General features: G+C 33.3%; 1 protein-coding gene across 2 annotated transcripts in view; it reads right to left on the bottom strand.

The window, feature by feature from the left end:
• The window catches only part of UBE2K (ubiquitin conjugating enzyme E2 K), a 58,624-nt gene that overhangs the window by 21,486 nt on the left and 21,064 nt on the right, over positions 1-16,074 (bottom strand). Inside the window, exons 2-3 of one of the 2 annotated variants that reach the window (XM_028507668.2) lie at positions 7,450-7,543; positions 2,532-2,590 (exon numbers count right to left, since the gene is read on the bottom strand). In XM_028507668.2, the coding sequence (XP_028363469.1) occupies positions 2,532-2,590; positions 7,450-7,543 (153 nt within the window). The remainder of the gene's footprint in view (positions 1-2,531; positions 2,591-7,449; positions 7,544-16,074) is intronic. The other variant, XM_028507672.2, reaches the window with a different exon arrangement.

Raw genomic sequence — 16,074 nt, 5'->3', positions numbered from 1 at the left:
ACTGTACAACTGAATGAAGCCAGAGGGAAACAAATTTAGGTTGACTAAAGGAAGACCTTTCTAAATCTTGAAGCTACCTCAATACAGAAATGGCTGAAATAATAGTGGCCTGCAGAACAACAGGAGTTAGTAGCAAAACATCAAACAGACCTTAGTTCTCACATTTTGAGTCTATTTTTCTCTTTGAACTAAAGAATAGGAGTGGTCCTCAGAGCTAATAAAACAATGATTTCAAAGATTAAATGAAAGAATGCCTAAAATAGTGCCTAAAACAGAGCCAGGACTATGCAATCACTTTGAAGATATAGTAAAGGCTTTAGAGGTTCATAATTAAACACTTTTACTTGAGACCATTTAAGTGCACACCCTCATGGATTTTAGTATATCCACAGAGTCGTGCAACCATCACTACAATCTAATTTTTGACCATTATCATCACACCAAAAAGAAACCACGTCACCATCAGCAGCCACTCCCTAGTCCTATACACCCAAGTATTAAACAACCAATCTATTTCTATCTATGAATTTGGTTCTTCCAACGTTTCATATAAATGAAATCATACAATGTATGGCTTCTTTCATTCAGTATTCTGCTTTCAAAACTGTATCTTCCTTGTACTACCTCAGTATTTCATTCATTTTTATAACCAAATAATATTCCATGATACGGATATACCACATTTGATTTATCCATTCACAGTTGTTGGACATTTAGGTTGCTTGCACTTTTGGGTATTATGAACAGTAATGGTACAAACATTTTTGTACAAGTTGTTGTGAACATATGTTTGTATTTCTAGTGAACAGAAACCTAGAAGTAGAACTAGTAAGGCAAAAAAGGTTAACTCTACATTTGCCATTTCAAACAAATCATTTCCCAAAGCACCTTCAACATTATACATTCCCACTAGCAATGTATAAGAATTCAATTTACAGAGGACATTTAAGTGTTAATGCTACTGTATTAAAATAATGTTACAGAACGTAATCAGCAGATGACTTAAAAAAGGGCCACTTAGGGTGGTAGTCAATTAAAGCTAGCTAATATTTCTGAGTGCTTACTGTATGCAGACACTGTTCTAAGTATTATTATTTCATTAAATCTCAGGTATCACCAATTATTCAAAAAACAATTATTTTATGTACACTTTAAGAAAAATAAAAACATTTTGCCAATGAAATTATGACATACTATGCATTGAAAGATACATCCTGATCTCAGGGGTGTTAAAAACATGAAAAAATGTTTCTACAAATTATTTAAATATAGTTCTTTACATGGATTAACTCCTTTAATCTTTACAATCCTATGACAGCACTTTATAGATGAGGAAACTGAGGTACACAGCAGGTACCTTCCTTAAAAATCACAGTTAAATAGCAGAAGAAAGATTTAAACTCTGGTTGACTGTTCTTGTTCTTGGTATAGACATGGTCCTTCACCTCAGGAGCCTAAAAGCTAGTGAAAGATATACACCCCCAAATAATACATTAATTGATTCTGTATTTGTTTTGGTACTATATAAATGATATAATATGCTACTGAGAGCAGGAGAAACAATCTGATGGGCACAGTTTAATAGAGGGCATGATACTTACATAGACCTCAAATAAAAAGTAGAATTTTAAATGACAGAGACAATGATTTAAGGGAAAATGATAGAAGAGTGTGAAAGAATAAGCAACATCTACAAAAAGCAAATAATTTAGGCTGACAAATGAGTCCCATGTTGTAGATGAGGATGGCAAAAATTAGGATGGAAAAGAAGACTGAGGTCAGGTGATAGGAAGTTTAAATGCTCAGCTAAGGAGTTCAGATTTTATTAACAAGAAAGAAAAAAAAACATGATTGAAATGGTACTTTAGGAAGATTTATAGAACAGCTGTGACAAACGTAAAGGGTGATAAATAATAGACAAAACTGGGAAGTAATAAAATTAAATGACTAAAGAGGACAACAAAAGTAAAGACATAAAAGCTGTTTAGTCAAAAATGTTTTAGTTCTCTGTTATATGATTCTAGAGCATTCCATTTCCTCTTTTAACACGTATCACAGTTGCAATTATTTGTTCATTATTTTTTTTTCCTGATAGAATTCGGGCTCCATGAAAACAAGAACAATGTAAATCTTGTTTATTGGTATATTGCCATGTAGCACTCAAATAATTGTTGAAAAAATTCAGAATACACTCTTCCCTAAAAAATGGACTTCTTTGAGGAAAGTAAGAATTTGTATAAGAGTTTTCTACATCTAGGAACACTCCAAGTTTTTTCAGACTTAGAATTTAAACCATTGTCAGATGCACATCCTATTATTCCCCTCTAGAGCCAGAATTAGCTGCCTCGAGTAAGCTTGCTTTTCATAATTCTAGAAGCAAATCATTTTTCTTCACCTGAAATCTGTCCACACTAAATTACATATCAACATCTCAAAACACTGTAATTTTAATAGGCACCAAAGCACATATTAATTAAATGGACCAAGAGAAGTATTTCAGAAGTTCATGCATGAAAATAGGCTTACAATACCTTAGGGGGATTAAATGGATATGTTTCTGGTATTTTTATCTCTAGTTGGTATCTTCCTCCTAAAAAAGGGAAAAACAGAAAGTTAAGAATGCTGCTCATCTCAAATCAAATATGTAAAGCCAAATATAGTGATAAAAGTTTTCAAAACATGTACTTTATATACAATTACAACAAACTCACTTTAAAGTTGCAACCTAAATAGGAATATCAGAAGCACTAACTTTTCATTTAAAGATTACTTAAAGCATACAGAATACCCATTTTATACAACTGTATTAGCTTATGAGTAAGTAACAGGACTAGACATAGATAAATACATTAAATCTAGACAGTCCAATGCCAAAGATTTCATTGGGATAATTAAGTAGTATAGATTCTGTCTCCTGTTATTTCCTTTACACCACACTGACAAGAGTTGCTAAGTAACAGGAGGGAAAAAAGCAAAGGGAAAAAAAGAAAAACAAAAGAAAGCAGAGAGGTATAAAGGCATAGATGGTGCAAAGGAAAAAGATATACAGATTATGCTATAAGCTAAAAGAAAAAATCTACTTCTAGCAGGTTCTCTCAAGTGCAAAAATGTCCCAAACTTTTAACTTGTGCCCTAAATTAAATGCCAACACTGCTTGTTAAAATTTTAAAAGGCAAACCTAACAACTCTGGTCTAAAGACAAAACTATTCTCTGCGTCTAACAGGTATACAAAATGCAAAACTTTATGAAGAGATTCTTCTGTCCTGGCTGGTGTAGCTAAGTGGATTGTGCACGGGCCTGCGAACCAAAAGATCACAGTTCAACTCCCAGTCCGGGCACACGCCTGGGTTGTATGTAGGCCAGTTCCCAGCAGCTGATGCACGAGAGGCAACCATATATTGGTATTTCTCTCCCTCTCCTTCCCTTCCCCTCTAAAGATAAATAAAAAAAAAAAAAAAAAGAGATTGTTCTAACCATAATGTATAAATAGAGGGCAACATTCTGTTTTGAAGTTATTTTGAGGAACTAGCAGCTATATTCATATATTTTAAAAGTTTATATAGCTTCCTATACCTGGAAGGATAACTGCCTCTCAAGAAGGTCTAAAGGGGTAAGGCTTGCACTGGATGAGAAGCTGGATTTGAATCTTAACTCTAAGAAAACTTCCAATTCTAAAATTGTAATGAGTCATTAACAGAGAATATTCACTATTCTAAAATATAACCAAATAAAACTGTGCTACCAAAATATTTACATATGAAACTATGCCTGGGACTTGCATCAAAATAATGAAGGAATGATCAGATCAAAGACTGGTCATGAGCTGACTGTCTTTCAAACTGGCCAATGATTACATGAAAAATTCATTATACTATTTGCCTTCTACATATATCTGAAAATTTCCATAATAAAAACAAAATAAAAACTATGTGCTAGGAGCAATATTCACTTCAAAATTCCATACATTCAACTCTCAGTAAATCCTGAATTCTCTCAAATCCTCCTCTTCCAATGTTAGCAATAGATAGATGAATGTGGATCTGGGAGAAAAACAAAGAGCAGTTTGCTGGGTACCACTTTCTTCAGGCCATTTTTGTTTCCACTTCTCTTCTTCCTAATTCTTTTTAATAGAATCCCGAAGTGACTGATGCATGATTTGAACTAGATGCCTGAATCACAGCATGCATGTGAGCAGTGAAATATAAAGAAAAGTAGTCAAAACAAAAGGAACAAAAAATAAGACAGATAAAAGACAAGTACCTGAAGAAATTTTGTGAATATAGAGGTAACTCTTTAGGTTCAGTTATGTTAGCTTCAAATATAGGCATAATAAATTTGGTCTGAGAAATATGTAGGTTCTTCTTCCTAGCTAAGAACCATATTTTTTCTGATTAAATTCAGATTAATGTCTCTATAATCTTTCATATAAAGTTCTTCCTTCTTGAATGTTCAAGGACAATCTATCAGGAGTAGTATGAGAACCCTGATATAAATAGTGCTGAACCCTAGAGTTCCCCCAATCCTATTTCTACTCCATATGCTATTAATATGCCCTGTCTGGTAACTTTGAATATACAACAACCATAGCATTATTTGATATATATGACAGCAACACAACTAAGGGAGCTTTATGACTACATTATTCATATTATAACAGTTTTCCCTGTAAAACATTTATTTCTTGAATAGCAGCTTTTAATTAAAATTTTATAATTTTTAGCTTAATACAAAGGGATGAGATTTTTAAAAATATCAACAATTTCATAAACTCAAAACAGTTCTTAGGAAAAAGAATTAAGAATTAAATTGTTCCTTTCTCAATAAGCAATTATGACAAAAAAACAAAAAAAAGAGAATCAAGTAACATATGCAATAAAATAATTTTTCCATGGGTATTCTACTTCTCAATGAGATTTGGGGAAAAAGACAAAAACAAAAACAAAAAGATGTGAAAACTAGCAAGAGCCCTGTAACAAATATTATCAAATATTTATGCATGTTTACACTTTTTAAAAAGTAGCTTCTCCTCAATAGTTTTATGATAAAAAGAATACAATGTAAATTAATCCATCTCAAATACATACCCCCCAAAACATATTAAAACTAATCTTATCAGACATTAATGCCTCATACAGTGGCAGCAGTAGAAATAAGCACTTAAAACCCACCAAACTTGTTTTTAATTAGCAAAAGATATAGCATGTATAACTTAATCATCTTACAAATAGTGTATATGTTCCAATTTTAAAATTATCTACCTATTTTTTACCCTGGCTGATGTGGCTCAGTGCATTGAATGCTGGCCTGAGAACCAAATGGTCGCTGGTTCAATTACCAGCCAGGGCACATGCCTGGGTTGCAGGCCAGGTCCCCAGCAGGGGATGCTCAAGAGGCAACCACACATTCATATTTCTCTCCCTTTCTCCCTCCTGCCCCCTCTCTAAAAGTAAATAGATAAATCTTAAAGAAAAAAAAATATCTACCTCTCTTAAGGGCTGCCAAGAAGATAATCAACATTCTGCTTATTTTAGTTCAGGAGGTACCTTGTTTATATGTATCAATTTGCTGAAAGAGCTCCAAAATAATAATGCTTCTGCCCTACTGTCTTTTAAAATACATCTAAACAACCTAAAAAATAATTCAGGAAGTATTTACAATAATGCCTGCTTTCAGGAAGAAGCTAGTACAGCTGTCCCTCAATATCCACAAGGGATTGGTTCCAGGACATAGATACCTCCTACCTCCAACCCCCATGGATACCAAAATCTGCAGATGCTTGGGTCCCTTAAATAAAATGGGATAGTATTTGCAATATAACATATATATATATATCCTCCCTTATGCTTTAAATCATCCCTAGATTACTTGTAATACCTAATACAATGTAAATGTTATGTAAATAGTTGTTACACTGTATTGATTGTTCAGGGAATGACAAAAAAAAATCTGTACGTTTCAGTACAGACACAACCATCATACATCTAACTACACAGCAGACATTACCATGTAACATTTGTCCTCAAAATACTTTCATGTAAGGTTGGTTGAACCCACAGGTTCAGAACCTGCAGATAAATAGGGCCAACTGTATATCATTATGTACAATACCTGTTATTAAGACAAGAACCTGATTTTTGTAAGATATCTAAAAAATCTACTGTCCATCTAATGACTGTCAAAAGGACTAAGTGAACAGCTTCCATAATGGAATACAGGAGGCACTCAACAACTAACATAAAAAACTAAATGATGGCTAAAAATGGCTCATATGAACTATAAAACAGAAAATAACATTTTATTTAATATTACTAAAGACATTTTGGGGTCTTTAAAATTTGGAATAAAAACAGGAACATATTCTAGAATATCGGATTCTTGTGCAAGTTTAACGTAACTATTCATTATAGAATTACAGAACCACCACATTCAAAATAAGTATAACCATCACTTCTACCATTCAGTAAATCCTGATTCATTCAAAAGCACAAAGTAATGATAAACACAGGCTTTGAAGTCAAAGGCTGAGGCTGAAATTCCAGCTACACCACTTAAGATGTTTGACCTTAGATAAGTTACTTAACTTCTCTGAGTTTCAGGTTAATCTATGAAAGTGACAACTATACTTACCTCATAAGATATGTTGTAAGAATTGAATGAGAAAACACATGTACAGCTCTAATAAGTAAAACCTCAATAAATGCTACTAATATAAATTGTTACATGATTTCTATTAAACAAATATTTGAATGCCTATTATATGTGAGAACCTTTGTTATGCTACCTAAACCAAACTTATATTACTAAAGATTGCCTAATGAGGAAATAAAAAGCTATAAAATTTCTTTCTGTATCTTACCACCCGATTCCATGGTCTGAAGTAGCTAGAGACTTAGTTTTGTGAATGCTAAGTTCGGCAAGGCTTCCTCCTTTCTTTTCTATGTCTTAAAACAATCACTCAAAGCTTTTCTGAATTTTTAAAAAATTAAGTATTTCAAATACACAGCCTATATGAAGACATATGAGTGAATGAAATGCTAAATGACAAACAGGGGAGAGGAACTTAAAAAAAAATTCAATATTTTTATCAGTCAGAAATTTAAGGCAAGGCTTGTTATAGATACCATATGAAGGGTAACTGAAAGTATATATAGTCCATGTAAGTTAGAGGCTTAACAGATATGTTTTATACTATTAAATTCTAACCTATATAACCTATAACTTGGCTCTACTAAATCTATTTTGGGAAAAGAAAAAATTAGCTAAAATTCATTAAGAAAAATCAGTCTAGATAAGTATCTATTTTAATTATTTAAAAACTGCTGTATATCCTAAGCCAAATGAAGTTAACCTTCTATGTAATTTATAATAGATGCTTCAGGTTATTCTGATTTAATGTTTCAGACAAGTTCTAATACCCACAATATTTTGATACAGAAAAAAGTACTTGCCTTCATATGGTGTGTCTGGAGGTCCTGCTATTTCTCCTCTTAATTCTGTAAAATTCTCATCTACAAGATCTACTTTAATTTGATTTTTGCTCGTCTTAAAAATAAACAGAAAATAAATGTTAGTTATATCAGCAAGAAAAAAAGCCTATTATAAAGTATTACCTATAAAAATTTTTGAAACCCACTCTTTCATTAGCTTGGTTATCTGCTCTAGTAAAAATAAGAGTCTGTGTTTTTCTATACTTAATTAGCCAGTTTTAAGAATATTTAAAACACAAAAAAAACCTAACATGTTTCACCTTAATGTTTTTAATGAAATAAAACCACTATGAACAATAGTACAATGGCTTGTTGACTTTATAGGAATGCTTAGAGAAAAAGAGTAGACACTTATTTTATATTTGCCAACTTCATGTATGTTAGTTCCAAAGTGATAAATCAATTCATTTGTAGATGAACACTGATACTATACCTCTAGGTTACATGGGTTCTATCCATGTAAACAGAAAATTCAGGGTCAATAAAAGCCATTTAGGCCATAAGCTCTCATGTGAACAAAACACAACAACTCTAGATGTTTATGTTAACCAAAATACTACACTATCCACCCAGATGTAAAAGCTCTAAGCATGTCATTAACTTCCTTTTCCACAAAAATTACTGAAGCCTAAATGCCTCACTAGTATCGTCTACTGCCTTCCTCAATTTGTTTTTCTACTTAGTTTACTTCAATGGCAGCCACCTACTTTCAAAATAGATTTTTATTTTAAATTTACATACATCTATTTATTTTAGACTTTACCTTACTTCTCAAAGTACTTTCTTATCTACAGCATCACTTCAATCTCTCAATGTGTTCAAGTCAACAGTGATTCAGAAAACCCTCCAGTGGGATTCACATTAATGTTCACAAGTACTTGTCTACAAATGGCTCTCTATTTATATTTTCTGACCTATACTAGTATCTTACAGGTCTATATTCCTCGTAGATTATCCTCCTCTTTTCTCAATTTTTAAAAAGGTAAAGACTTGGTATATTATGTGGGGTTTTTTTTTTTGGTTAGAATTTCATATTTTTACTTAAGTAACACAACGTATCTACTCTTATGAAAGAAAGCCTCAAAAGATTTCAAGAGTAAAATTTTGCTTTTCCACCTATCTTCTTAAACTTGCTTCCTCTACCTACTCTAATAGAAGATACTACTTTTTTTCTGTACTAAACAGTTTCAGTCCAGAAAAACATACAACTTAAAACCTAAATTTTAAAAATTTCATAACCTCTAATTAATTTTATCTTTCAATAAGAACACAGGATAAAAAACTATGCATTTTAAAATTAAACATTCTAATTAGTACTGGTTTAATCTTTTTTAATACTTGGGATTAAAGTACTATTTTATATTTATCTGAAGATAATTTTACCCCAAACTTAAAATTAATTATAAATATGCATAATTGGAAATTTTTTCCTGGGCCCTAAAAAAAAATCATTATCACCCTGGTATTTGTGATAGAGGATTAAATGTACAATTTTAGCAATGGTAAAATACTTTGTCCAGTATGCACAGCAACTGATGTTAAAATGAAAATCAGAGGCATCAGACCAATTTACAAGGAGCCACAAAGTATAACTACAGACTTCCATTTCTCCTGAGATTTCTAAGTAAAACAATAATCAGATCTTGCAAATCATCAAGGCTTTCAAAGTTCTCTATTGCTTCCCACAATACACCTTAACCGAAAAGAAGTAAATAACCTCAAAATGTGAGGATACTGAAGGAAAGGATTAGATTAAAGTCTGAAGAAATGGAGGAGGAGATAACAGAAATCAAAAAAGCTGACTTTTTAGGCCCCAGCTGGGTAGCTCTATTGGTTAGTGTCTTGATACACCAAGGTTGTGGGTTCAATCTCCAGTCAGTGCACATACAACAGTCAACCAATGAATGCATAAGTGGAACAAGTTAATGTTTCTCTCTCCCTTCCTCTTTCTTTCTAAAATCAATAAATTAAAAATAAAAGCAAGCTTCCTTTTAGATTGCCCAACTGTGTTAGTTAGTAAAATGCTGAATAAACAATTATTAATTTTTATATCCCTGTCTTAATTTTTGTCCTCATTACCCCCAAATTATAATTGAGAGAAAAGTGGGTCTTCTTTCACTTTGAAAAATTTACTGAAGTATTCAAGAAAATACAATCACTATGACAAAATCCATCATAAAGAAGCATTCTACAGAGTCTAGAGTGGGTCTTTACCTGCTGATAACCAAAGATAAAAAGAAAATGGAGAATTAAAGACAGATTTTTCAAAGCCTACTTTTACCATTTACAACAATTATCCTTTATTACTTCCATAGTTTAATTCAATTATCCACAATCCTGTGCCCTCACAAACTAATTCAAAATTCCACTTAAGATTCAAATTCCACTTAAAATCCCATTTTAGTGTTAGACAGATGTGAACTGAATCCTAGTTCTGCCAATTATTTGTGGTGTTAATTCAGGTAAGTCACTTAACATTTCCCAATTTTATTACTGTAAAATGAGAATACATATCTCAGAATTAAATGAGAATCTCCTGGATAAAAGTAGGAGATGTTGTTTACCTAACAACATTAATTACAAAAAATGTTTGGTTTTGCCTTATTTTATAAAATGTATTCACAGCTCTGTTTCAGTCTAATAATAGAAATGTAATTTCTAAAAATAAATAACAAAAATGATGTGTTAATTATTTATTTTAATGACTGTTAACAACCAGAGAGGTTAACAAATTCTTTTGGATGAAACCTGGAAGAACTGTGGTTTTACTGCACTACATTTTTTTGTGACAACAGCTGCAAAACCGCTTTTCTACACTTCTTCAACTCAGCTCAACATACAGTGGGATCTCTGGTAGTCCTGATTTTTATTATGTTCCCTTGGAGCTCCAATGCATTTCTAACACATAAAAGGAAAAGACATGAATAGAAACTACAGCTCCTCAGTAAACATTTTTAATTACGTAAACTGTTTTAAGATATAACATATATAAAATATGCAAAATAGCACACAATATTGAAGCTAATTTGGAGGTGTTAAATAAATGACCATTATTGCTAATAAACAACAGTGTAGAACTTAAAGCAATTTTAATAGATTTCCAAGGCCAAGTCTCTTGATGAATTGATATCACCATCACAAAAATCTTTCAAGTACTTCCTGAGATCTACTACATACCAGAAAGCAACTCCAAGTGTTAGAGAACAAAATTAAGTTCCTGCCCACGAGGAGCTTACATTCTAGTGGGATAAACTGAAAATTAAAAGACTTTATCATATAAGCAATAAGTATACTTTAAACAAAAGTATTTTTTGTTTAACTTGTTTAAAACTTAACATATGACCTTGAGCCAGTTACTTAATCATTCTGTACATACCACCTTAGTTTCATCCTCTGTCAACTGGGGGTTAAAATAGTACCTACCACATACACAGTTTCATGAGGGAATTTAATGAATTAACACATTATATAGAATGAGTGCCACACAGTTAATGCGTTAAACACAGAATGTTTAATAGCCACTTCACACTGTAACATATTGACTTTCAATAATGTTATAGCAGAAAACTCCCACCTAAAGCAAATATTATTTTTTAAAGGCTAATTATCACATTAGTCTGACTTCTACTTATCACAGAAATTTATTCTAAAATAAAATTCAAATCCAAATTTCAGGTAAGACAAATATAATTCTAAATGACACCTAAAGTTACAGATGTTTCATATGCTATAAAGAAACGATCTGCTCCCTAGTCAAATCACAACTACCAGTATTTAGGGTCAATGCTCATCACAATCATGCAAATAAATGTGAACTTCAATGCTTCCAAATTTGCTGAAAATGAGGCTTAAAAGGTTTAACAGTTGCCACAATTTAATATAAATGACTTATCTTTCTCCTGCTACTCCAAGGCCAAAGAAATAAGAAAGATTTCCACCTTTTAAGCACTTAAATTAAAATGTGCTTAGAAGCCCTGGCTGTATAGTTCAGTTGGTTAGAGTGTCATCCCACTGTGCCAAGGTTGTGGCTTTGATCCCTGGTCAGAGTACATACAAGAAACAACTGATGAATGCATAAACTGCATAAATAAATGGAACAACAAATAGATGTTTCTCTCTCTCTCAAATCAATAAATAAAATTAATATGTGCTTTAGAAGAGCTTGGGGCATGTCACATTCCCAAAGCAGGGTTGACATGAAAACTGAGAGACTAAAAGGACAGTGGGAAACTGAAGGCATAGGTAGGGATACATTTATGGTCCTTACTGAAAATAAGTTCTAGACCAGTGTTGTCTAATAGAAATATAATGTAAACCACAAATGTACTTTAAAGTTTTGTAGTAATCATATTAAAGAGTACAAGGAAATAAGAATTAATATGTTAATCTTAACATATTAATCTCAATATACATAAATTACTATCATTTTCACAAGTAATCAAAATAAGAATTTCTGAGATGTTTTAAAATACTAAGTCTTCAAAATCCTGTATATAACTTACAATTATAGCTCATTTTCAATATGGACAGCCCACATTTCAAGTGTTCAAAAGCCACACGTGACAGGCAAATCCATAGATATAGAAAGTAAATTATTGGTTGTCAGGAAAGACAGGAGGAGGGAGAATTTTTCAGGGTGATGAAATATTCTGGAATTAGTGGTAATAGTTGCACCTTGCGACTTATACTAAAAACCACCAAATTTAAAATAAAAAAATAATTTTTAAAAACGCGAAGGAAAATAAAGTCATATGTAGGTAGTAGCTACAGTATTGAACAGTGCAGCTCTAGAGAACCAGGAAATAATAGCCTCTCCAACTACAATAATGTGCCATTAAAATTTTACTTTCTAAACTTGTCATCACACTTCACACAATCCACAATGCAGAATAATTAAAGTTCTGATCACAGTGATTCAATAAATATTTACTGAGTACCTACTATTTGCAAGGCAAATAGATACCAGTGGTAAAATGATCAGCCAGAAATGTTCCCTAATCTACTCTATTGCCATAAATAGAGCTTTCATCCTAAGGCATTAGACAATGAATCTATAATTTTTAAATGGAGTACAGGATACCATGAAAGTAATATTTAACACAGAAAATCTGGAGGGTATGAAGGAGGCTTTCCTAAAAAAAAAGAAACTACCTTTAACATACTTACCTAGAGAAAAGCCAATGAAGGCATTTTTGAGCAGAAAGTCAAACCTGTGTAAAATAGAGGGAAAGGGCTTGGTATGTTTAGGAACTGAAAAGCCACCAACACGACTAGTATAGGCAGAATAAAAGAGCAGAAATGAAGCAAGCAAAGTCAGCAAGAGCCAGATTTTATAGGGTCAAGAACAATGAGAAACATTTAAAGCTGTGACATGACAAACAGACTTGGGTCTTTACAATCTCTGTAATAAGGTGGGAAATGCCTACAGGGAAATTGAATAAGATGCAGAGAAAAAGGTTAGAAATATAGTAAAAGAATGATTATAAAGTCCACTGAGATGAAGAGAAGTGGATGAATTAAGAGAGACTATGTTAGCAGCCAATTTGGCACCAGGTGTTAGACTTTGGTTCAGCAACTTTGGTACTAGAGTTCTGGCTAAGAAAGAATTCAGAGCCCAGATTCAAACTGTAAGAGGAAGTTTATTTAGAAAGCCACAGAGGTAGAAGAAATGGGCTTAGGAAATGAGTTACAGAGGCAAAAGAAGGGCCTCTGAAACTTAGGGGAAAGCAGGACAGACACCTGCCTTGAGGGGCAAAAGAGGGAGGAGAGGAACATTAGGTACTCAGGAAAACAAGCCCTAGGGAGAGGAGGCGAATTAAGGCACCTGTGCTGCACCCAAGTAGACAGCAGTGCTCCATCCTCAAGGCTTTCATCTGGAGGTATCAGTGGAGTATCTCAATAGAATATTCATCAGCTTTCCCTCAAGGTCATAGTCTCCACTGATTAATCAGCACCAGGGCAAGGGGTCATTAGTCTTTGCAGCTGATCTTGATATCAACCATGGCATCTGCCTGGAGCTGAAACACAACTGAGGCCTAGATGTCATGCTTAAGGCAGTGAGTGAGTGATCTTGCAATGATTTATAATTCTACCCGTTGCCAGGCACCTGGGGCTCTCTGTTCTGGTGACCCTCAGCACCTGGCCCATCATATTCCTGCTTTGCTCATGCCTATCAAACTTCTTACTATAATTTGAAGTAAAATTTATAGGACTTAGTTATTGTATACTAAAAGTGTGTGATCTTAAGCAGGAAATAAGGATAACTCTTAAGAGTGTTGGTTTTCAACTGGGTGGAATGTAGTACAATAAACTAAGATAAGGAAATAAGAAATTGAGGGGTCAGGGTTTGGGGAAGAAGAAAAATCAAATTCAATTTCAGATATAATGAAAACAGATATGAAATCTACATAAATTTAATGAGCCAAGTAGACTGCTGAAAACAGGTCTAGAGCTCAGGATGGTCTAGGCTGAAGACATATTGAGCAAAACAGAAAAAAAACCAGGACAATCTGTTATCACTGTTACCAAAGAAAGACAACCTTTTCAGGGGCAGAGTAGCTAGCTAATGTTGATGAGAAATTAACAATGATTATAATAGATAATACTGCATAGCAACTTATAAGCAGTATTTTAACCGATTTAAATGTAGTAACTCAATCCTCGTAACAATCTAATGTGTTTACCAATAAAGAAACGGAGATACAAAGAGGTCACATAGGTATTAGTGAAGTCAGGTTTAAAAAATGACTCATGAGCCAATCTATTTCATGAGCTCTAAGATATCATTAATGATAGGATGCCCTGATGTATGCCACTAAGGAATAAACACTGTCACTTACATTATCGCACAATATTTCATTTAGAATTGCTATTTTACACTCAGTGAAAGAGACTTTACATTATACTTAAGGTTGCATTAAGAAAAAATAAGCAAATAGGTTATTTTGTTCATATACAGCATACTTTCAGAAGAAACTGGCAAACTATGGGTCTAGGGTAGTTGGGAGACCATGGTGCTCTCTGAGAATTATTTTAAACACATACACATGTAACTTTTGCTGTAAAACATGTTATAAAGGCTGATAGATGGAACAACAGAGGTCTTTGCAAAGTGAAAAAAAATTACTGATACCTTGGCTTATATCAGAAAACAAGCAGAAATATAAAAAGTAAGTAAGTATAATTTTAATCAGCAACCTCAACATTTCTAAATACAATGAATAGCTAGCAAATATTTACTAATAATAAGTAATTTATTAATTAGTACAACAGAAGCTTGCAGGTACACCAGTAATTTAAAAATAATCTCCTAGCGTAACAAAAATTAATTTGGTAATTTGAACTAGCAACATATTCACCATGTCAATATCACAAGATAATTAAGGAAAAAGATGTCAGTACACATTAAAAACTCAAGTAATTTGTTCAGAAATCTCATAAAATCAAAATTGAGAGTTTATTTTGATATACATTTTTAATTTTTATTAATCAACATTAATGACATTTTCTGTCAAAATTTAAATGACTATAAAACATTTCCATTTACAAACTACATAGTTAGGTGTCAAAAGGCTGTTCTTGGATGTCTTTGTTCACAAGTCTTGGGATAACTTTCCTTTAGAGTAACATCGCACAAAGCTAAAATGCTTTTAGTGTGGCTGTACTTGTTTGTATTTATTAAAGTTCTAAAATGCAAGTTCCTGTATTTCCTAATTATATAAATGCTTAGAAAAGTTGTTAAAAGTTCTCTCTGGACAACAGGATTAGGACTGAGGGGAAGAAGGGTAGATGGGTCTTGGAAACTTTTATTCTATAGTTCTACATTTATAATTTTTAACAATAAGGACTTCCAGCCAAATGGAGGTATAGGTAGATACGCCGTGCCTCTTCAACAACCAAAAGGAGAACAACATATTTAAAAACAAAAAATAATCAGAACTGGTAGAAATCTAACTTTATGGAAGTCTGACAACCAAGGAGTTAAAAAAGGAAACATTCATTCAGACTGGTAGGAGGGACAGAGATGGGTAGCTGGGGCAGAGAGGATGTGCAGCAAGGCAACGGCTGGAGGATGCGGCAGGCTGACAGCGGCTGGCAGAGGGGTCTCTCATCTGTGTGTGGATAAACCAGGAGGATCAACTAGGGAATGAGACAGACCATGCAAATCAGGGTTATAGCAAGGGAAAAGAAAGCCTCAAACCCCTTCGCTGTAACCCTGGTTGGTTGTTTGGGGGTAGTGGGGGAAGTGACTAAAAGCCAGCAGAGAGTGAGCAAGCGGCACTGTTCCCTCTCAGAGCCCTCCCCCATAGACAGTGCCACATTGCAGCCAAGTGGGTTGCCCCTCCCTAGTGAATACCTAAGGCTCCACTTCTTACTATGTAACAGCTGCACCGAGACAAAGAAATATGGCCCAAATGAAAGAACAGATCGAAGCTACAGAAAAAAATACAACTAAGTTATAGCCAACCTATCAGATGCACAGTTCAAAACACTGGTAATCAGGATGCTCACAGAAATGGTTAAATACAGACACAAAATAGAGGAAAAAGTGAAGGCTATACAAAGTGAAATAAAGAAAAATATACA

This window comes from Phyllostomus discolor, chromosome 1 (assembly GCF_004126475.2).
Source record: "Phyllostomus discolor isolate MPI-MPIP mPhyDis1 chromosome 1, mPhyDis1.pri.v3, whole genome shotgun sequence".
In the NCBI taxonomy this organism is placed as follows: domain Eukaryota; kingdom Metazoa; phylum Chordata; class Mammalia; order Chiroptera; family Phyllostomidae; genus Phyllostomus; species Phyllostomus discolor.
This window is presented reverse-complemented; position numbering and strand designations above follow the sequence as displayed.